At 59.2% G+C, this 21,182-nt stretch overlaps 3 protein-coding genes across 8 annotated transcripts; all 3 read right to left on the bottom strand.

The window, feature by feature from the left end:
• Positions 1-825: 825 nt before the first annotated feature.
• Positions 826-6,513, bottom strand: LOC135317292 (amine oxidase [copper-containing] 3-like). 2 transcript variants are annotated; one of them, XR_010376301.1, is made up of 5 exons: positions 4,655-6,513; positions 4,271-4,556; positions 3,354-3,483; positions 2,534-3,189; positions 826-940 (listed from the first exon to the last, which is right to left on the bottom strand). XR_010376301.1 is itself a non-coding variant. In XM_064473269.1 (4 exons), the coding sequence occupies exons 1-4, from the start codon at positions 6,222-6,224 to the stop codon at positions 2,887-2,889; spliced, it is 2,289 nt and encodes a 762-aa protein (XP_064329339.1). In that variant the 5' UTR covers positions 6,225-6,513; the 3' UTR covers positions 826-2,886. The 2 variants fall into 2 exon arrangements, 1 of the variants encoding a protein (XP_064329339.1); XM_064473269.1 differs by having other exon boundaries at positions 826-3,189.
• Positions 6,514-7,385: 872 nt separating this feature from the next.
• LOC104041368 (amine oxidase [copper-containing] 3-like) lies at positions 7,386-12,615 on the bottom strand. 4 transcript variants are annotated; one of them, XM_064473189.1, is made up of 5 exons: positions 12,064-12,615; positions 11,007-11,910; positions 8,906-9,191; positions 8,546-8,675; positions 7,386-8,005 (listed from the first exon to the last, which is right to left on the bottom strand). In XM_064473189.1, exons 1-5 carry the CDS (start codon positions 12,574-12,576, stop codon positions 7,721-7,723), a joined length of 2,118 nt encoding a protein of 705 aa, XP_064329259.1. In that variant the 5' UTR covers positions 12,577-12,615; the 3' UTR covers positions 7,386-7,720. The 4 variants fall into 4 exon arrangements, with proteins under 4 accessions (XP_064329259.1, XP_064329258.1, XP_064329257.1 ...); XM_064473188.1 differs by having other exon boundaries at positions 11,007-11,607; positions 11,740-12,587; XM_064473187.1 differs by having other exon boundaries at positions 11,007-12,587.
• A 2,528-nt stretch (positions 12,616-15,143) lies between these two features.
• On the bottom strand, positions 15,144-20,744 carry LOC104052218 (amine oxidase [copper-containing] 3-like). 2 transcript variants are annotated; one of them, XM_064473191.1, is made up of 2 exons: positions 15,985-20,744; positions 15,144-15,852 (listed from the first exon to the last, which is right to left on the bottom strand). In XM_064473191.1, exons 1-2 carry the CDS (start codon positions 16,816-16,818, stop codon positions 15,172-15,174), a joined length of 1,515 nt encoding a protein of 504 aa, XP_064329261.1. In that variant the 5' UTR covers positions 16,819-20,744; the 3' UTR covers positions 15,144-15,171. The 2 variants fall into 2 exon arrangements, with proteins under 2 accessions (XP_064329261.1, XP_009511715.2); XM_009513420.2 differs by having other exon boundaries at positions 15,144-20,744.
• Positions 20,745-21,182: the final 438 nt, after the last annotated feature.

The raw sequence follows: 21,182 nt of genomic DNA on the forward strand, positions 1-21,182 counted from the left end.
CAGAGTTGTGTCCAGCACCGAGCCCTGCCCACAAACAGCGGGCTCTGCACAGCAGGGGCTGCGGGCAGCATCCTGCCCCCCTACCTGCACCCAGCCCGGGGAGCCACAGGGTCCAAAAGGCAAAAACATGGCAAACCTTCCTCCCTGGAACGAGGCACGGACTGCTCTGCCAGGCTGAGGAAGAGGGATCGCATTGGCAAACACCCGTGCTCTGGAGGCGGTTGGATGATTAGAGATCTGCTTCCCTCTGCCTCGCATTTAACAACGCAAGGCTGGGGCTGCCGGGGCAGATCTGCCGCCGCAGACCAGCAACGTGCGCGCTCTGTGGGCAGCCTGCCCTCGGCCTCGAGGCGCTGCCCGTCAGGCAGCAGCAGCCAGGATCCCTCCTGGCATCCTCGCTTCACACCGGGGCTGACGCTCCCAGGCGAAGGGAAACGTGGGCGCAGCCAAAGCCTGACGCTGCGCTCGGCATCCTCGGCCCAGGCTGGCCTGATCCAGCTCCATGGCGGAGTAGCCAGGGCAGCCTCACGGTGCTGGGGAGCGGGGCCTGGGGAGCCCTCGGGGGTCTGGGGCTGTGCACAGGCGGAGGCGCAACCAGGGAGGGGCTCATGCCAGTCCTGCCAGCGGCAATTCCCAGCTGCCATCAGTGAAGAGGAAGCGGTGCAAACGCTGCAGGATCAGCCCCAGCTGCAGGTGTGTCCCTGCCCAGGGCTGCTCCTCCCTGTCCCTCCCAGCCTGGCCTCGCTGTGCCGGGGGAGACGGGCCCAGGAGTCCCAGCCTCCAGACTGAGCTCCCAGCCTACAAAAAACAACCCCAACAAAGCAGAAGGTTGCACAGAAATGGAATTACTCTTGCAAAACAAATTCCCCAACAGTTCATTCCAGGGTCCTCAACCGAGGGTGGCTTTGACCAGTGTGAAGGAATGCAACAGACTTGGCTTCTGCGTCAAAAAAATTTTGAAACAGTCAGCAATAAATTCTCCCTGAGAGATTTCACAGCAGAAAATGGGGGCAAAAGGTGTTGGGGGATGGGGACAAACGTGCTCCAGGCCACTTGGAAAAAGTCGCTGCAGGAAAACTGGGGCCACAGCGGGGAGAGGCTGGGAAAGGGGATGCGTGCAGCCACCTCCTCCCTCCCAGCACGGCGGGGGCCAGCGCAGCGCGGGAGCGGACATGAAGTGCTGCTGATGGAGCCGTGCCGCCAGCGGAGCAGCACGGACCAGCGTCCCCCTGCGCGGTGGCCAGGCTGGACGTGCCGCGGGGCAGGTCTGTGCCGGAGCTGGTGGGTCCATGCGGCACGGGTTTGCCAGCGCCAGCTCCGTGCCCTGCGCTTCAGGGAAATCCCTGGCCCTGCAGCCACCGTGCAGAGCTGGGGCAGGCTGGGGTGTCGGGGGCCGCTGACCTGGGCACTGCGGCATTTTGCATCCTGGCTGGTTTGGCTGCTGGCTCTGGGAGCACCATGCCAGGCTCCAGCTCGTGCCCTGGCTCTGGGACATGGTGTCCCCACAATTCCCAAGGCACCAGATGCAGCTATGGGAGGCACAGCACACGTGGGTGCTGTCACACAATGTGCTGGACATGGTGCTGATGTTTCATCCAGAAAGTACCCAGGGACACATTGGCCAGTGCTTGGCATCTGCAGCCACGTGCCAGGGCCAGGCGCTGGGGCTGGAGCTGAACTGCCTGCACCAAGCCCCTCAGAGTCCCCAGCCCCGCCTGGCTCAGTGAGGATGGGCTCTGGAGCTGCGGGATCCTGCAGCCCAGGGCTGTGCACGCAGCCCGGGACGCAGGAGCAAGGGGCCCCATGCTGGCTGGGGCTGAGCATGCCGGGCAGCAGCCAAGGCCAGACCCGATTAATGCAGCTCGGTACAGCTGTTATACATTAACTCCCTTGTTTGTCACATATTCCCCAGCAGAAGCCTCCTGCCAGCGTCCGGGGTCCAAGAGCACAGCTGGTGCACGCTCGCGCAGCCGTGGCGGATGCTGCACTGGCCCCACGGCCCTTGGACCCCCGCGAGCGCCACAGAGCTGAGCCAGGACCGTCTGTTACAGGGCACCAGCACCCGCAGTGCCCGCAGGGCCAGGGCTCCGGCCACCAGCACCCATGAGCTACACAACGCTTTGGTCAGAGAAACCACCAGAGTGCCTCTTTATTGGGGAAGGGCGAACACGGGGCAGCTCAGCCCAGGCTGCGCCCGTCCCGCAGCCCTGCAGGGTGCTCCTCCTGCGGGCTCCCAGCACAGCCCAGCGCACCTGGTCCTGACCCCAGAGCCGGAGCTCAGTGTCCCCTGGACCCCAGCAGCCCTAGACCTGCTGTGGCCCCAGGGCCGGGGTGGACGTCTCGGGCATCCTGGAGGTGCTGCCTCCCGCGGCCCAAGGTCCCTGGGGCTGCGCCCAGGCCACAGCAGCCACCATGCCACCTGCTCCCACCACCCTGGGCAAAACCTTGGCCAGACCACAGCTCCGAGGGGAGCTGCGGCTTTGTGCAGTGCCCAGCCCCGGCCGGCACCGTCGCCTTGCGTGCACTGACCTACCTTGGGGAGGCAGCCCGAGCCCCGGTCCCAGAGGAGGAGAGCGGCTGTGGGCACCCCACAGCCCTTTGGGTGTCCTCCTGGATGGAGTCTCCAAAAATCACTCCTAGGGCTTGTTTTTCAGAGGCTTTGAGTCCACCTTCAGCAGCATTGCGGCACTGAAACGAGAGCTGAGCTCCCCGAAAACCTGACCCTGAGCACGCGACACCCCAGGGATGGGGAGGGCAGGTCCTGGTGCGGTGGCGGAGCCATCCTGTGCCTGCGCCGCCGCCGGAGCCCCTCCAAGGACGCACGGGATGGCCGGACACGGACCGCCCGCACCGGCAGGGACGGGGGCAGCGGTGGCCCCAGCCCCGTCAGAGCCCACCGGGCGGCGGGGCCAGGCTGAGGTTGAGGAAGCCCCCATAGCGGAATGGGGGCAGGTGTGGGGCGCAGGCGGCGGTGGGGGGCAGGCAGGCGAGAGGGTTGGCCCCACACACACCAGCATCCTGCTCTCTGCTGAAGTAGATGCTGTCAGGTGAGTCCACCGAGGGGTCCTCGTCAAAGTAGTTGTAGGGCCTCAGGGAAAAGCCAACGCCGTTCCCCACGGTCACCGTATTGGGGATGTCTTCGGCATGGGGGACATGCAGGAACCCCACGGAGATCCAGGCAACCAGGTCCTGGGCAGGAGGGGAGCCGTGTGCTCCACCAGGCTGAGCGGGACCCTTCCAGCCCAGCAGCCGCCCGGTTTGGCCACAGGATGGCTGAAGCCCCTGGCCAGGGCAGGAGCTGGGGCGGCCCCCATGGTGCTCAGCTCCCCTCCGCCCAGGGGACCCCAGCTCACCTCGTTGGTGATGGTTTCGTTGTCAATGAAGTCAGCAAAGGCGACGGTGGGCGTCCAGGGGTCGTTCTGGTTGTAGATGCTGGTGCTGGTGGGCTCCTCCTCCTTCCGTCGGGTGACAGCCAGCTGGTACCTGCCAGCACAGGGAGCAGAGAGGCTCATCCACACTGGTGCAGGGCAGGGTGGCTGCGGCATCAGCCCGGGGATGCACCAGCAAACCGGGGCCGGATCCATCCTTGGTATGTGCCTGAGGACACAGTCTGTCCTGGGTCAGGGAGGGAAGGGGCTGGCAGGGACCAGCGTGGTAGCAACAGGCAGCAGCCCCGGCACCTTCAGGCTTGCGGGGGTGTGCTCGCTGCCCACGGCTGCTCCAGCATGGCCGGGAAACACGATCGCATCCGGGTGCGGATGCTGCTGCTTGCTGCCTAACACATTCACTTCAGCCACAGCCATTTTTAACGCCTACAATCTCCCGCAGAATGCGAGCCATTAAATTTCACCCTGGCAGTGAGCCAGCTCTGTGTTTATCCCAAGTGTTTTCCAAAAGAAAGACATTCTGTCCTTACATGGAGGTGTCAAGGCCTGGGGATGCCAGTGCTTCCCTCGAGAGTTCATCTTACAGCCTGGTTGACCTCACAGGGAAAAAATACATGATTGCTCTAAATTAATCTTTTCTGGGGTCAGATTCCTGCCTGTGAACTACCATGAACAGATGTCATTGAGCAACTTTTCAAGGGATTTTTTTTTTCAGAGCTAAAAAATATGCACTTTCACTGCTTAACCCTTCCCTGCAGCCTGGCGCAGGCTTGCTGGGTGGCAGCAGCCCCTGCTCGGCCAGGCGGCAGGAGCAGCCGGGCATGCAGCGGCAGGGTGGGAGGAAAGGGGGCGGAGGCCACGTGCACCCCAGCCCCGGCACCCACCTGCCCCAGCTGATGGACCTCTCCATGGGGCTGCTGGCGGGCAGGTGCTCCCCGGCGAAGCTGGAGATCTGGAGCCGGTAGCTGCGCGGATGCCCCCACTTGTTGGGCTTGGGGCTGGCAAAGGAGACGTAGCGGGGCATGGGGGTGTTGAGCGTGAATGCTGCATCATTCTCCCTCTCCAGCCTCTCCCTGCGGAGGTATGGCCGCTCGATGGTGTTCTGCTTGCTCCAGGGGTCTTTTACGAGCTCATACCCCATGTCTTGGGTCTCCAAAGAGTTCAACTGCCCTGTGAAGCAGAAAGGAAAACCCTCTCGAGCTCCACACCCCAGGCAGAGCTGCAGCCCACAGCAAACCCCGGCCGCACACAAAGGCACCCAGACCTACCGTCAACATCCAGGTCCACCTTGTAGTGGACGTGGTGGAGGTGCATCGTCCCCAGCGTGTGGGGCCCAACCCTATTGCCATAGTCGGTGCCTCGGCCGTGGAGGAAGGAGGAGCTGATGTAGCCGGTGGCATGCACCCGGACCTCCACGGCCCCGCTGCCATGGAACATGAAGTCCCAGATGTAATCGTAGTTGATGAGAGTGGAGATGGCACGAATGACCAGTGTGTTTTTCCTCAACCCACCATAGTACAAGGACTGTGAGTCAGAGAAGTGGCGCCGCAGAGGGAGGGCAGTGTCATGCTCAAAAATGCAGAGTGAGTTTTGGTTGGTTTTGGGGGTCTCTGACTCTGCCAGGTAGTGCCTGTCCACGTAGGTCGCCGTGTAGGGACAGTCGAGGCCCCGGACAAGCTCGTAGGCAAACCTGCCGATGCCAAAGCTCCCATCAAGGTAGCGGGTTGACATGCCCCCGGGACAGTTGGAGCCGTACAGGGCTAAAGCTTCCTGGAGACTCAGCTCATAGACAATCCTCTCCCCGCGGTACCTGATGTCAAAGAGGCGCGGGCCGGAGTTGGGGTTCATGCCGAAGGTGATGCTCCAGCCCTGGTAGGTGACACGGTTGTCCCTGATGCTGTAGCGGGGACCCTGAGGCTCGTACTGCAGTGGCCCCGGGGAGCCAGGCGGGTGCCGGGGTCTCATTGAGCCCAGCACCGCTTCAGCCCGGGGCTTCTGGATCCTGACGACCTCCAGCATGTCGGCCACAAATGCATCCTCCAGATCCCCCGTGCTGGCAAAGTACCAGCCGTTATAGAAGACTTGGCGCAGCTGCCAGCGGGAGACGTGGAGGTCCCCATGTTCCACCAGCACCTCCAGGCCCACCGGGGAGAGGTAGTAGCCGGTGCCAGCCACGTTGTGGAAGAGGACAAACCAGGTCACACGGTCGCCAGACTTGAAGCCCCGTGGGGCCGTTGTGAGGATGGCCAGGTCGGTGCCATCAGACTCACAGCACGCAGCGAGGAAGCGCGGTGCCTTTCTCAGCTCCCGCTGGATGAGGGTGTTGATATCCACGTACTCCTTGCCGGTAACGGGTCTGCGGTGGTACGGCACCTTCCCCCCGTACTTCTGCACCGTCACGTCCCGGTGATACACCGGCGTCGGCAGCGGACCCACCACGTACTCGGTGACGTTGGGGTCCGGCTGGCTCCCGAAGTACAGCACAGCCAGCGCCTCCCGGGGGGGGCGAGGCCCCCCACCATCCAGGAAACGCAGCACCTCTGCCTTGGCGGGGACCTGCACGTCGACGGAGGCGATGCAGTTGTCGGAGGGCTTTGCACGCGCGGCGTCCACCAGCTGCACCCCAAGGCTTCCCTGCAGGTACCGCACCACTTGCGCCATCTCTTCGGGTGTCAGATCGGCAAAGACCAGGCTCTGGCCGTCATCGGCGTCCTCGTGCTCCGGGGGCCGGTGCTGGCAGGTGCTGGGGGCCCTTCCTCTGGTCAGCAACACACAGACTAAAGCAAATATCGTGGCTAAAGCCAGAACGAGGAGGATGAGCACGGTTTTCACATTCATGTCTGCTGAAGCACTGAGAGCTCCTGCAGCCTGGAAGGGCGGGTTTCCAGCTGCAGAATCCTCCCAACGACCCGCCGACAGAAGGGGCTGGGTTTAGCTGGGTTTGGTTTTTCCCTCTTTTTCTTAGCAGTGGACAGCCCGGAGGAGCTCTCAGGGAGGGCGTGGGGGCATGTTCTCACACATGCCCGGGATTTGCTAGTAACCTTAAGAGGCAACGTTGCTCTGTTTCCCTCAGTGGGTCATAATTTTAAGTAAACTTATTGTTTCTGCATCTGTCCTTCCCCTCTTGTCCCACATGCTCTGCTGCAGACCTTGGCGAGAACAGACCCAGTCACTTGCGGGAAATAAACACATCTCCCTGCACCTCCTTCTCTTAACCCTGCAGATGCAAACAGCCGGGCCGACAGCAGAGACTCTGAGGACGGCACTTCTCTGTGCAGAGCACTGCTGAGCACAGCACCACGGCCCCATCGTGCCACGGCCCTGCCACCGCCAGCAATGCCTCTACAGCCTGTGCAGAGGCATTGCAGCACCACACGCTGCTGCCAACGACCCCACGCATGGGGCACCAGCCCTGGAGCAGGGAGGGAGGGGTCAGCTATCACCCCCCCAAAGGTGCCTCCTGATGCTGGGCTACGTCCTGGCTTAGACAGGGCTGCCAGGAAGGGGACGAGGGCTCCAGAGCCCACCAAGCATCCTGGCAAACGGGCAGCAGCACGAGCCGTGCCGCACCGGCGTGTCAAGGCTGGAGGAGGGCTCTCGTGTGACCCTGGCCAGGACCAGGCTGTGAGGGGCCGAGCTGGCCCAGGCGCTGCCCGTGGGGGTCAGGTTCAGGTGCTTCGCACAGAGCCAGCTCCGGGGACGGTGCTGGCCCGGGGACAGCAAGGCCCCTCCTTGCAACAGCCCCCTCCATTGCCCTCACCTGCACCCAGCAGCAAGTGCCCGAGAGCTGCAGCCCAAGCGGGTGCTGGCTCTGTCCACAGCCTCGCCCCGAGCACCCACAGGGCTCGGTGCCCTCCGGCTGGACCGCCCCCGTGCCCAGGCAGGCACCAGAGCCTCGCTGCTGGGCTCGTTTGTGGATGCAGGAAGAACAGTGGAGACCCAGCATCATCCCCCCAGCAGACACTGCTGTAAGTTGTAAGAACGGGACACTCGAGAGAGCACTGGACAAGAATAATTTTCATTTTTTTTAACCTGAGATAGGCACTACACAGCACTTGCTTCTACAGCAGAGGAACAGGATTTTCTCCTCACTTTCCTCCTGCAACAGACTCAAATTCAGCAATTAACAGAGGTAAGGTAGACTCCTGTCTGGCATCATGCCAGGAAGATTATGCTTCCTTTTTAAAGAGCACTATATTAAAAGCAATGATAAAAAGCGAAGTCATTGCACAACTGGAAATAGAGAGACAACTTCACTAAAAAACTGAAAATCTGAGAGAGAACAGTCAACCTGGTGTCTCTGACTGCGTCTCCTGACACCGTCCTGTAGTGTGTTAAAGCCTGCTCCTGTTTTGGAAACCATCGTAGGTGAAGGGGGGGAAGTTTGGCAAACAAGAGGCGGTTTTGGGCAGGCATGCAATGGGGTTGATTTCACACGCTGTGAAGTCCTGCTCACTGGTGAAAAACACGCCATCGTGCGAGTATATGGAGGGGTCCAGGTCATAGTAGTTGTAGGGTCTCAGAAGAAAGCCGACCGAGTTTCCCACCGTCACAGTGTTGGGAATATCCTCAGAGTGCGGGATGTGAAGGAAACCAGCGGTTATCCAGGCAACCAGGTCCTAGGCAGGGAGGAGCCACAAGACTGCGGTTATTTCAGAAGCCTGGATCAGGAGCAACTGAAATCTGTGCAGGGGCCGTGGAAAGTTACAGGAGAGCAGGAGGGGACCTCCATGGGGAACCACCTCAGCTGCGTTCCCACATGCCGAGCCCCCCCCTCCTGGGAAAGGTCCCCTCCCTTCCCCAAAGACCTGCCCACAGCCACAGATGTCCACCCAGCAGAAGGGCCCTTGCCCGAACCCCACGGTCAAGCCCCGGCCTCACAGAGATTTTTCCTGACGTTCTGCCAGCATTTCTCCATAGGGAGAAATGAGCTTCTAACTCTGCACTCTGATCTACGTGCTCTGACCCAAGCACCGGGCAGATACACAGAAAAGGGGATGCTCAAACCCGCCTTCCTCACTCCCAGGGCTGCTGCTCTCCCAGCCGAGCCTGCTGTCCGGCAGGCAACGCCAGGATCGCTTGGCCCCTGGGGCAGCTCCGGGCTCCCGCTCAGCCCGGGGCTGGGTATTGCAGCTCCAGCTCAGGAGACCCCGGCCCACCTCGTTGGTGATAGTTTCGTTGTTGATGAAGTTGGCGAAGGCGACGGTGGGCGTCCAGGGGTCGTTCTGGTTGTAGATGCTGGTGCTGGTGGGCTCCTCCTCCTTCCGCCTGGTGACGGCCAGCTGGTACCTGAGGACGAGAAGAGAGATGGGAGCAGCCCCCTGGGGCAGGGCAGAGCTAAAAGCCAGCTCCCCAGCGTCTGCAGAGCAGAGCACAATCCTGCTCCTACACAGTAACCCCAGCCCAGGAGAGCATCTGCCTTGTGCCTCCCCATCAAGGAGCATCCATGCAACGCCTCCCCAGCCAGCGGGGCTGGGGGCATCTCTGAGAACCTGCCGTCCCAGCCGAAGCAGCCTGACCTTGCCCAGCTGATGGCCCTCTCCATGGAGCTGGCTTCGGGGACATGATCCCCCGCAAAACTGGTGACCTGGATCCTGTAACCACGCTGGTGGCCCCACTTGTTTTTGCTGTTGGCTGCAAAGTAGATGTATCTGGGCATCTTTGACTGGAGCCGGAAGGCAGCCTGGTCCTCTGTGTCCAGGACTTTCTTGGTGAGTCGTGGCCGCTCTATCTGCTGCTCCGGGCTCCAGGGAGCCCGCACCATCTCAAATGCCATGTCATGGGCCACCAGGGAGTTTTTCACCCCTGCGAAGCAGAAACAAAGTCACTGAGGAGCATCCCCACAGTCCCCTGCTCCCACAGACTTCTGCAGCCAGAGCTTGCTCTCCCAACCCTCCCTTCTCCACCCTGGGCTCTGAGCACTGGCTCCTGCCCGCGAGAGCAGTTACCGCTCTGTGGCAGCATGACAGCATGACTGCACGACACATACATTGATCTATGGCTGTATGACTGTCTGTTTGTCCGACCCAGGCAACACCACACTGTGGCAGACACCAGCCTCTGGGACCCTCCCCCTCTGCAAGGGATAAGAGGGGACCCCTTGTCCCTGTGCAGAAGAACAGGTTTGCTTCCCAGGGCAAGCACAACCTAATTAACCGAAGTGCCTGGCAGCCCAAGCACTGTGTTTGTGCTCATCACCATGTGTCCTGCGAGCTGGAAAGCACGAGGAAGAGCCCAGGCTCCGAGACATTTGCACATCACAGAACTGGAGCAGTGCTGCACAGTTCAGGTCGTTCCACAAAGAAGAGTCATGAGACAGAGTCTCGGAGCAACAGGAGTGGCACAAGAGCAAATAAATGTGGGACAAGATGGCAAAGAGCTGGCTGAGAGTGCTCGAGGGCCAGCACCAGCACGGCTCCGGCAGAGGGGTCGGCGCTTGGCACGTGCTGCCCATCCCGGCGGGAGCGCACGGTGTAACGCCCTCCCCTCAGCCCCACGCGGCTTTCCAGCTTGTGTAAAGGCCATTTCAGAGCTGAACCTCTGGCCATCCTGGAAGGCTGAGCAGCGCCTTGGGCCTGAGCCCTAGGGCTGCCATCAAGGTCAGCGCCACAGCTCCACGGAAGAGGATCCACGCCCAGCAACCACCACCACGCTCATTTTCTTCCCTTTTCTGATGTGAACAAAACTTGTAATGCGTACCTCCCCTTCCAGTGATAGCAGTGACACTCTGGTTTCATCTGCCTTTTCCCTGTTCTGTTTTTTGCAATCCCCCATTTTTACCTAAGTACTCAAAACTCATCCTAAAACCACATGGAACAAACTTTAAATCTGTGTTTCCTAGTTAAAAGGAAATTGGGAAATTTTAAATAGAAGGAGAAAATGCAATTTCAGCAGGAGCGTGAGAACAGATTTGTGGCCTAAATGGTAGGGGAGGGCCTAGAAAACTGCAGCTGACCCTCCTGTAGCTGCTGTGAGCAAAGGATCCCTCGTACCCCTTGCAAAGCGCAGCACAGCCCTAAGCTCGGCGCTGGCCGCCAGCCCAGCATCTGCCTGCTGTGCCCGCAGCCCTACAGAGAGGGCAGCTGCCGGTCCCGCGTGCACACGAGCAGCAGGAACAGCTCGACAAAGCTGTAGGGAGTAGGAATGTGAGCTGGAAACCACATCCCAACAAACCAGCTTGATCAACTGCAACTACCATTGGGTCTCAGAACAGGGGCAGGGCACGGAGGGAAAAATCCCGACTTCTGCAGAGCCCCGGGGCATCGAGGCCGATGGGGCAGGGTGGGGGCTGGGTCTGCCTGTCCAGGTAGGAGGGGAAGGACCCAGCCTGTTAGCACGGGTCAGTGCCCATGCACCACATGGCGGAGCTGGCATTACCCACCCCAGGAGCCACAGCTCGGCACGACACTTATGGGTAACTGCCCAGGACAGAGGGGGCGAGCTGATGTGGGACAGGAGCTTTTCACTGCTCTAAAAACAGAAGGGAGGCAGCTCTGTGTCAGCACACCATCCTACCCCACATACAGAAAGAAAAATCTGTATAAGGACCAAAAAATTGTCAAATATGGGGTGTCTAGAAGCACTCAGGGAGGGCACAAAGGAAAGGCAACCCAGACCTACCTCCCACATCCAAGTCCACTTTATAGTTGATGGAATGGGTGCGTATCGTGCCCAGCGTGTGCTCCCAAACCCTGTTGCCGTATCTCAGACCATCCCCATGGAGAAAGGATGAGCTTGCATACCCTGTGGCCTGGACCTTGCCTTCGATGGCCCCGTTCTGGTAGAAGATGAAGTCCCACACGTAGTCGTGGTTGCCCACGGTCGCAATGGACCGAACGACCAGAGCAGAGTTGACCAGCCCCCCATAGTAGAGCGACTGCAAGTTGGAGTAGTGGCGCCTCAGAGGGGAGCCCAGGTTCTGCTCAAAAATGCAGAGGGCACTTTTACTAATTCTAGGGACCTGGGAATGGGCAAGGTAGTGCACATCCAGGTACGTCGCTACGTAGGGGCAGTCGACCCCTCGCACCAAGGGGGAGGTGTAGCGCCCAATGCCAAAGCTCCCATCCATGTACCTCGTTGACATCCCTCCAGGGCAGTTGGAGCCGTACACAGACAGCGCCTCTTGGACGCTGATCTCATAGGCAACCCTCTCCCCCTTGTGTCGGATGTCAAACAGGCGCAGGCCCGTGTTCACGCTCATCCCAAAGGCAAAGCTCCAGGCCTGGAAGAGGACGTGGTTCTTCCTGACGCTGTAGCGCGGACCCTGGGGCTCGTACTGCAAGGGGAACAGCGCAGCCGGAGGTGCTCGGGGCTTCATGGACGAGAAGTCCCCATCCTGCGGCGCCTTCCTCACCTTCTCCACGCTGATGCGACCCTGCGCGTAGGCGCTCTCCAGCTGAACCATGTCCCGGTAGTACTGCCCGTTGTAGAACACCCTGCTCACCGCCCACCGGGAGATGTCCAGGCTGCTGTGGTCCACCAGCACCTCCAGCCCCACCGGGTGCACAAAGAACCCGCTCACGTTCTGAAACACGATGAACCAGGACTTACGGTCTCCAGACTTAAACCCATGAGGGGCTGTGGTCTGAAATGCCACATTGGTGCCGTCGTACTCAAACACTTCTTTCAGGAAGGTCGGGGCTGCAGCAAATGCCACCATCTCTAAGAAAGCTCCCACCTGCTCGTACTCACTGCCCAGCATCGGTCTGCGGTGGTACGGCACCTTCCCCCCGTACTTCTGCACCGTCACGTCCCGGTGATACACCGGCGTCGGCAGCGGACCCACCACGTACTCGGTGACGTTGGGGTCCGGCTGGCTCCCGAAGTACAGCACAGCCAGCGCCTCCCGGGGGGGGCGAGGCCCCCCACCATCCAGGAAACGCAGCACCTCTGCCTTGGCGGGGACCTGCACGTCGACGGAGGCGATGCAGTTGTCGGAGGGCTTTGCACGCGCGGCGTCCACCAGCTGCACCCCAAGGCTTCCCTGCAGGTACCGCACCACTTGCGCCATCTCTTCGGGTGTCAGATCGGCAAAGACCAGGCTCTGGCTCACGGATCCTAATTTCTCCACGACGCGGGGCTGAGATTCACAGCTTGTTGATCGCCTTCCCCTGCCCAGCAGCATGCAGGAGAGAATGAAGATTATCACCCCAGCCCCAACCAGGAGGACGTAGGGAAGTTTGGGGTTCATCTCTCCGAGTGCAGAGACGGTGCGCGGGGTTTGGCTGCAGCTCGAGAATACGTCCCTCACCTGTTGACCAGGCTCTTAATTCACTTTCCAACTGTGGGCGTAAAGGCGTCGCTTGCGAGGTGGGGAGGGAGCCTGGAGCGCGCATGGGACTCCCAAAGGAGATCAGAGGTCCCAGCCAGTTCAGCCTGTTTCCTCCCCACCCCAGACACACCAAGGAAGCCAGCTGGGGAGCCGGTGCCTGACTCACTCCCTAAGCTACTGATGGGTTTCTCCGCCGCAGGGTGACACCACGAAGAGCCCCAGCCCCGATCTGCCCACGGGGCCTCTGCTTCTCCCAGCATCTCCCAGGACGCCCTGTCCCGTCTCCTGTGGGAGGGCAGCGATGCCACAGGGGCCGGCTTGGCCGGCCCCGCTCCCTCCGCACCCCAGTGTCCTGGACCAGCCCCACTCCCCGGAGGGGCCGGTCTAGGCTGGTGCTCCAGGAGAGCCCAAGACCTGCCGGCTCCACAACATCTCCATGTGTCTGTTCTCTCCATTGCCATTCTCAGTTGCCTCCAAGTCCCTCCCATCCCTGAGGGAAGGGACCTGGCAGCTCCAGCCTGGCTCCAGCTGCGGCAGACTGGCCAGGATGAGAGGAAGCTCCCTGGCGAGAGCAGGCCACGCTCGCAGAACCCCTGGCAGCAACTGCAAGCGACAGGCAGCACCTGACGCGGCCGCACCAGGAAGAGCAGAGGCTGCAGGACAACGAACAGGACGCGTCTGTCCCCGTTCAGCCATCCCGACACCACTCCAGCGGACACGATCCTTGGAGAAGAGCTGTCACAGAGAGAAACGGTTTCTCAGGAAACTGTTCGCTACTGACCACGCGACAGACCTGCCCCGGAGGGGAGAGCAGCGAGCGGGAGGCCAGGGTGCCGAGGCCACCCCGCCGCGGTGAGGCGGCTGCTCCTGCGTGGCCACCAGCGGCCGAGAATGGCTCTCCAGAGATAAAGGTCAACTTCACGCCCTTCTGGTGGAGACCGCTCGAGGCACAGGTAGGAGGGGCCGGGCAGGGGCTGAAGCGACGACAGCTCTGGATCAGTTTACCACCCTTGCAACCGTGCTTATTTAGGAACTTTTGTTTCCATTCTCACTTCCAGCCAGGGAATAATTGCCCTTTTTCCCTGCAGGTCCCACACCAGCCTCAGAACAGGATCCAAGAAACCTGTGTGGGAAATGACCCATTTTTGCTGTGCTGCAGTTTTGCCTTCCCTGCGCTCGGAAGGTGGGGACCCTGGCAGGGCACCTCTCGAGCACCCCGCACGGCCCCAGGCCCTGCTGCTTGGGGCAGGGCTCCCCTCCTCGCTAAGGGGAACAAGGCTGGGGTTTTACACAGCTCTTCTCAAGAGCATTTTGCAGCAGCCAGGGCGCAGAGCCTGTAAACAGCAGGGAACTGAGGGGCACAGCAGTCATGGAAAAAGACCTTGCCACCACACAGGAATGGTATTTTAGCACGTTTCGAGCCTCGCTTACAGGAAAGGAACGAGTATCAGCCCTGTTTTCGACTGTAATGGCAGCAGCAGCACCATTCAAGGCCACACAAACCACTGTATCGCAGGCAGGGACACGAGAGGACAGGTGCTGGAACCAAACGCTTGCACTGGAGCCAGCTGCACCTTGACGTACATAGTTCTCTGACAATTCCCCACAATCCAGGAGGCAGCGCGGGTCACTGGAGCTGCATTTCTCCTCAGGCTGGTACAGATGCAGTCCAGTGCCTACCAGCAATCTCTTCGGTTCTGTGCAGATGTATAACATATTTTTTTCCCCTACCATTCACAGGAGCAGGTTTCAATGACAGACCCCTAATGCTGCCAGTGTTTGTCCCCAGCACAACCACTGCCCTTGCACCTTCCCCAGCTGCCGTCACTGGAATGACCTTTAAGGGGAAGCAAAGCAGTCCTTTCAGACTGAGCACCCCTGCGCCTCCCAGGGTGGACGCCAGCACTTCACTGCTCGGCCCGCCAGACGGTGCAGAAGGAGCTGCTCCTGGACTCAAATAACCTTCCGCAGGGATCTGCTGCCAAAAACCGTGACTCCACGCAGGAGCAGGGGAATTCACTGGCTCGCAGCAGCAGCTTTGCAGCCCAAGGTTCAGGATCCAACTTACAAGTGTTTCCTCAAAAGAGACACGGAGATAGAGCCGCACAGGCTCAGTCCCGCAGAGCACCAGTCCAGCTGCCCTGCTTTACGCCGGGCAGCCGAGATACAAAAAAGGCTTTCCCGAGTTACAGGCGGTGCCAGGACCAGCACCAGGCGCAGCAAGAGGAGGCTCACACCTTCAGCCCCGCAGACAGGGCTGTGGCTCCCCGTCTGCCTGGCCATGCCTATGGCAACACTCACTGTGCCAGACATGAGGCCTCAAGGAAACGCAAACATTTTTCAGCTGTTACCTTTCATGCTTTCCCTGGGCTGAACACAGAGCTCCCAGACAATTCACAGACTTAAACTCCATGACCCTGACAGACTATTTTATACATAGAAAAATAATTTTGTAATGAAAGAAAAGGATAGGAGAGTGAAGAAGCAGAGACCTGATGTCACTTAGCAGGCATTCTACAGACTAGGAGGCAATACCCCCCAAGCACTGGGTTTACCAGTGAAATGGCAGACGTCAAAGGAAAGGCAAGACCTACCTCCCACATCCAAGTCCACTTTATAGTTGATGGAATGGGTGTGTATCGTGCCCAGCGTGTGCTCCCAAACCCTGTTGCCGTATCTCAGACCATCCCCGTGGAGAAAGGATGAGCTCAAGTACCCCGTGGCCTGGACCTTGCCTTCGATGGCCCCGTTCTGGTAGAAGATGAAGTCCCACACGTAGTCGTAGTTGCCCACGGTCGCAATGGACCGAACGACCAGAGCAGAGTTGACCAGCCCCCCATAGTAGAGCGACTGCAAGTTGGAGTAGTGGCGCCTCAGAGGGGAGCCCAGGTTCTGCTCAAAAATGCAGAGGGCACTTTTACTAATTCTAGGGACCTGGGAATGGGCAAGGTAGTGCACATCCAGGTACGTCGCTACGTAGGGGCAGTCGACCCCTCGCACCAAGGGGGAGGTGTAGCGCCCAATGCCAAAGCTCCCATCCATGTACCTCGTTGACATCCCTCCAGGGCAGTTGGAGCCGTACACAGACAGCGCCTCTTGGACGCTGATCTCATAGGCAACCCTCTCCCCCTTGTGTCGGATGTCAAACAGGCGCAGGCCCGTGTTCACGCTCATCCCAAAGGCAAAGCTCCAGGCCTGGAAGAGGACGTGGTTCTTCCTGACGCTGTAGCGCGGACCCTGGGGCTCGTACTGCAAGGGGAACAGCGCAGCCGGAGGTGCTCGGGGCTTCATGGACGAGAAGTCCCCATCCTGCGGCGCCTTCCTCACCTTCTCCACGCTGATGCGACCCTGCGCGTAGGCGCTCTCCAGCTGAACCATGTCCCGGTAGTACTGCCCGTTGTAGAACACCCTGCTCACCGCCCACCGGGAGATGTCCAGGCTGCTGTGGTCCACCAGCACCTCCAGCCCCACCGGGTGCACAAAGAACCCGCTCACGTTCTGAAACAAAGCGAACCAGGTGATCCGATCTCCAGACTGCAATCCACGGGGAGCGGCTGTCAAGGCTGCTAGACTGGCTCCATCATACTCCATTACTTGACGCATGAAAGATGGAGCTGTGGGGAACACTTGGCCTTTTAAAAACCCTGCAATCTGTTTGTATTCAACAGCTAGTGTTGGTCTGCGGTGGTACGGCACCTTCCCCCCGTACTTCTGCACCGTCACGTCCCGGTGATACACCGGCGTCGGCAGCGGACCCACCACGTACTCGGTGACGTTGGGGTCCGGCTGGCTCCCGAAGTACAGCACAGCCAGCGCCTCCCGGGGGGGGCGAGGCCCCCCACCATCCAGGAAACGCAGCACCTCTGCCTTGGCGGGGACCTGCACGTCGACGGAGGCGATGCAGTTGTCGGAGGGCTTTGCACGCGCGGCGTCCACCAGCTGCACCCCAAGGCTTCCCTGCAGGTACTGCACCACTTGCGCCATCTCTTCGGGTGTCAGATCGGCAAAGACCAGGCTCTGGCCGTCATCGGCGTCCTCGTGCTCCGGGGGCCGGTGCTGGCAGGTGCTGGGGGCCCTTCCTCTGGTCAGCAACACACAGACTAAAGCAAATATCGTGGCTAAAGCCAGAACGAGGAGGATGAGCACGGTTCTCATGTGCATGCTGCTGCTGGTCCTAAGGCATTCACAGCAGCTTTCAGAGCAGGGTTTCTAGTTGCTGCCTCTGTCAGTCTATGCTGCACTGGATGGATTAGCACAGAAAGTACAAAAGACTGGGAGAGGCTAGGGGAGGAGATCTGAAAATCGTGGTGACCAGAAAGGGCAGATCTCCTCTCTCAGCTGCAGCCTTCTCTTTCTCCTCCACGAGCAGTGCCCTGAAAGAACTAGCGGAGATGCAGGGTCAGTGACTCAGACAAGTTGCACATAATTCTGTTACTTTTTCAGTCCAACCTAGCTTCCTGAGGCTGCCTGTAAAAACGAAGATCCTGTAGTCAGCCTGAGGTGGCTGGGACCACGGCAAGGCTCTGACAAGCTGGGAATTGTTGCCACACTGTAGAATTTCACCTCTTTGCAACTCACCGAATTTCCTTGTTTATCAGGCTGCTTCCTTGTAAACATTCTCCCTGGCAGCATGGTTCCAAGCTTGGAGTTACTTTTTATTCTATTTTTTTAAATCTTCCACATGGAAGTCTTTGCTGAAAACACATCCATCTGTGAAGTAGCAGAAAAACTTTGGCAGGCATGGAGAGATGTAGTTCAAGATCAGATTCAGGCCCCAATGTACTGTGAACAACTAGCTCTTAGCCTGTACCTTTGAACATCTATGAACGAGTTAAACCCCCAGCGTTCCACTGAAGCAAGATCACACAGCTTTTGCCTCTGCCTCCAATTCAAAGATAAGCTGAGGTGCAGCTTCTGAGAAGCTCCCTCAAGGACAAAACCACCCCCAACTTGCAGCGTCCAAGCAGGCAGCTGACGGCAGCGCCCGCTATCGCTGTGCTGCCCAGGCTACCGCTGCCCAGGCTGAGCGGCCACCTCCAGGACTTCTACCAAAGGTTGTGACAACTGCCCTCTGCCACCCCCACCAACAGTGTCTCTGGTGGTCTCACAGCACTGTTGAAAGGCCTTGGCAGAACGAGGCAGCCAGGCAACAGGGGCTCGGTGCTCCATCCTGCCACACGGCAGATGCCTGGGGACACACCGCTTTAGCTACGCTCCCTGCCTATCCCCGAGCTGGTGCTGAGAAGCACAAGGCATCCAAGAGAACCAGGCCTGGAGATTCAACCCAGTATTTCCACTCCTGCTGCCAGCCTCACCTCACCTCACCCTGACCTTCTCTTCCTCCTCCTGTCAGAGTTTCCTGGTGGGAGACAGCCCCCCCCAGCCTCAGCACTGCCTCCAGTTCTTCCTCTGCAGTGGATCTTGCCCTGGACTCAGCCCCTCCGCAGTCCTCCGGCCATGCTTACCAGACACCACACTGGTAGGCAGAAGGCCACGTTGCCATAGGACACACTCCATTATCCTCACCACCACTGGCAGCCTCAGCCTTCTTTAGCCCAGGCTGCAGCTGCTCAGGTCAGGGACACGCACGTCCTCTCCGTGCCAGCACACGTCATCTCTGCCTCGCTGGCCATTGCGCCAGCAGCGCCACAGCAGTCGATTCACGCGGCCGCTGCGCCAGAAGAGGGGCTCGCTCTGTGGTACGGACACAAGCAATGGGGAGGGACACGACGGGTGAGAAGAGAGCCTTGGCGACACGGGATGGAACGCCTACAGGTTTCAGAGGCGCCCTGCTCTCGTCGACCTTCAACTGGCCTCCAGTGGCAGAATCAGATGCCTCTGGGTACCCCCAAATTAAGCACAGAAGCGCTGACTTCCAAGCCAGTCTTTCAATCCATGAAGTCAACAAGGCTTCACGGATTACTTGGGGTTAGGCTTGAAAGGAAAACTCCCTTCTGATGTAAGCCTAGAGGATGGTATCCATTTCACTCAGAGTGCAGAGAGGAAGCACTGTTGCCCCAGTTAAGGTTTAGAGCCAGGCCAGGACATACCTCCTGCCTCTCAGGAATTCAGCAAGCGTTCTGCTGCAACACACACCTACACAGCTGAGCCGAGACTGCCGCACAAACCTCTGAGGCTGCACCCACGATGCTCCCGCTGACATTTCCTTAAAGTAGTACAAAAAGAGCAGATCATTCAGTTTTGACTTCGCCTCTTGGTTTTGCATCCCAAGTCCCTAAAAGTCAAGGCACAGGCTGCAATTACAGATGGTCATTTTCTAAGCAGCAGAGCAGTTGTTTAAGAGAACTGGACAAACTCCACAGGCCTTATTGCCCCACAAATCACAACTCAACCCTGCCGCTTGCCTGGGAGATGTCTGAAAATAAAGTGTGGGAACACTCTTATTTCTGTGCATGTTGGGTGTTTGGGAAAAAAGAGAAACCCTAACCTGTAATGACATCGCCATGACAAACCACCCCACAGCACACGCCCCAGGCCTGCAGGATACAGACAACACAAAGGAAGCTTTCTGTGCTGCCTCTGCCCTGCTACAGGGTAGGTGCCGTGGGTGTCATGTGTAACAACGCATTATTTAATACTGTCCATTTCTGCTGTACTTTCCAAACTAAGGACTTTTTAAAGCCTATTACAAGCAGCGCAAGAATCAGCCTGCACTTTCTGGGAGCAACGTTTCAGAATAAACGGAACAGCCCTAAATCCATTTCCATCTTGCAGTAGGAATTTCAGGAAGCAAGGTAATTAACTGAGCCTGCAGAGCCAGGAAACCTGTGTCAATACCTTACTGAGGAAGAGCAACCAGGGATCTTTAAGGGCCACAATACCACTGAATTGCTTGTGTACCTTCTCCAAAAGAAGCCTGAAGCAGCTTAAAGCTAACCTAGAATTTTAAAAAATTACATGTCTCGCTAACAGCAGCACAACTTGTTTATGAGCTGTTTGGTGCACATACCTCTTCCCACAACCCTGCTCCCCAGTCCGATTAGCCCATCACTCTGTCCCACACCTAATATGGAGAATTCACATCCTACCGATGTTTATTTTGGATACGCAGCTGCTTTTAGGTACTGCCTATCTTATATTTGCCAAATTGTCCAGGTCTCCCAGACAAAGCAAGGAAGAGAGGAGTTGGCTTTTTTTTCGCTCACACAGAAAGGTAGGGATGGCAAAAAATAGTCTCTGACATTTATAGAAACCAAACCCAGAGACAGACAGGTTTTGGCTCAGGGAAACTCGGAGTCAGTGACCGCCAGACAGCTGGGTAAAGAATACAGTACAGAAAACCCCTTGCCAAGTCTCCTGACACAGGCGAGTCTCAAGCATACCCCAAGCCAGACCTCAGACTTTGGAAAACTCCCATTCTCTCTCCTCATAGGGTCAGCTTGTGGAAAACAGAAGGGTGGAAATTGCCTGTCCCTTACCCATGCCAGCTGTGTTTCTGGCGGCGTTTGCATCTGCACACAACTGATGTGCCTTTATTCCGCTCTCAAAGTTTTAACAGTCACTGCATATAAGCTGGGATGTCTCAAGAACCTGCGAGTTAGAGCCCTGACAGCACGCCGCCGGTTCTCCCGGAGAGCCAAGCAGAAACCAGTGCACTGAGATGGAGGGGTGAAGACTGTAGACTACAAACCCTCCCCTGCTCCTGCAGATGAACCACGCTCCCTGCCAACACCGGCCAAGACAACTGCCCTGGATGCTCTGTCCTTCCACGGGACTGCTGGCACAGGCCTCCTGGGACTTCACTTTCTTCTGGCTGTGGTGAGGAACCCCTCGTGCTCCACCACACCGCGTCCTGCCAGCAACAGCCCTTCCTTTGAGCTCTGGCTCCAGCCGCCTCAGCCCCCAGCGACCTGTTTCCAGCTCGACTCCCACCTTCCCCGGCTCAGCTCGGGCACCAGCAGGGCTTTTCCACGCCCCAGGAACCACCGCAGGCGGCAGGCAGCGTCTCTCCGCAAGCGGCTGCTCCTGCTCTCAGCAGCTGAAGACTCCGAGGCTGGAGGTGCCCGGCAGGACCCCCCCGTCTGCGGCGGGCGCTGCCGGGGCTGGGCACGGGCCCCACCTAGCGGCACCCCGGCCGGGAGCCGAGCCCTGCCCGTCCCGGGGGGCGGCCTCAGAGGGGCCTGCGCCCCGGCGGCCGGGGGACAGGACGCTTAGGGAACGGGAGCGCCACCGGAGGGGTCTCTGCACCCTCTCCGGGCTGTGGTGCAGCAGACGCGGGAGGAAGCGCAAGGAGAACAAGGACGATCCCCTGGGGCGAGCAGAGGACTCTTCAGCTCGGGGATCGCAAGGCGACCTGCAGTTCCTTTGGTACGACGTGCACGGGGCAGCGAGAGCAACGCAGCGTGCACCGAACACACGCACCAGGCGCGGCATCCAGCCGCCTGCCCCAGGACAGTGCTGCAGGGGCAGCCACGGAGCAGGCTGCAGACGGACAGAAACACCACGCGCGTCTCTTGGATCTGTTTTAACTGAGATGGCCCAAGTCCTGCACGCTGGCTTGAGAT

The sequence above is a fragment of the Phalacrocorax carbo genome, chromosome 25 (genome assembly GCF_963921805.1).
Source record: "Phalacrocorax carbo chromosome 25, bPhaCar2.1, whole genome shotgun sequence".
NCBI classification, from domain to species: domain Eukaryota; kingdom Metazoa; phylum Chordata; class Aves; order Suliformes; family Phalacrocoracidae; genus Phalacrocorax; species Phalacrocorax carbo.

Coding starts and splice junctions, on each gene's coding strand:
- LOC135317292 (XM_064473269.1), bottom strand. CDS start 6,224: ATGAATGTGAAAACCGTGCTCATCCTCCTCGTTCTGGCTTTAGCCACG. Junction 3,484..4,270: donor AGGTCCATCAGCTGGGGCAG/GTGGGTGCCGGG, acceptor CTGTGCTGGCAG/GTACCAGCTGGCTGTCACCC. Junction 3,190..3,353: donor ACGAAACCATCACCAACGAG/GTGAGCTGGGGT, acceptor CCTCCTGCCCAG/GACCTGGTTGCCTGGATCTC.
- LOC104041368 (XM_064473187.1), bottom strand. CDS start 12,576: ATGAACCCCAAACTTCCCTACGTCCTCCTGGTTGGGGCTGGGGTGATA. Junction 9,192..11,006: donor AGTGGACTTGGATGTGGGAG/GTAGGTCTGGGT, acceptor TCTGCTTCGCAG/GGGTGAAAAACTCCCTGGTG. Junction 8,006..8,545: donor ACGAAACTATCACCAACGAG/GTGGGCCGGGGT, acceptor CTCCCTGCCTAG/GACCTGGTTGCCTGGATAAC.
- LOC104052218 (XM_009513420.2), bottom strand. CDS start 16,818: ATGCACATGAGAACCGTGCTCATCCTCCTCGTTCTGGCTTTAGCCACG.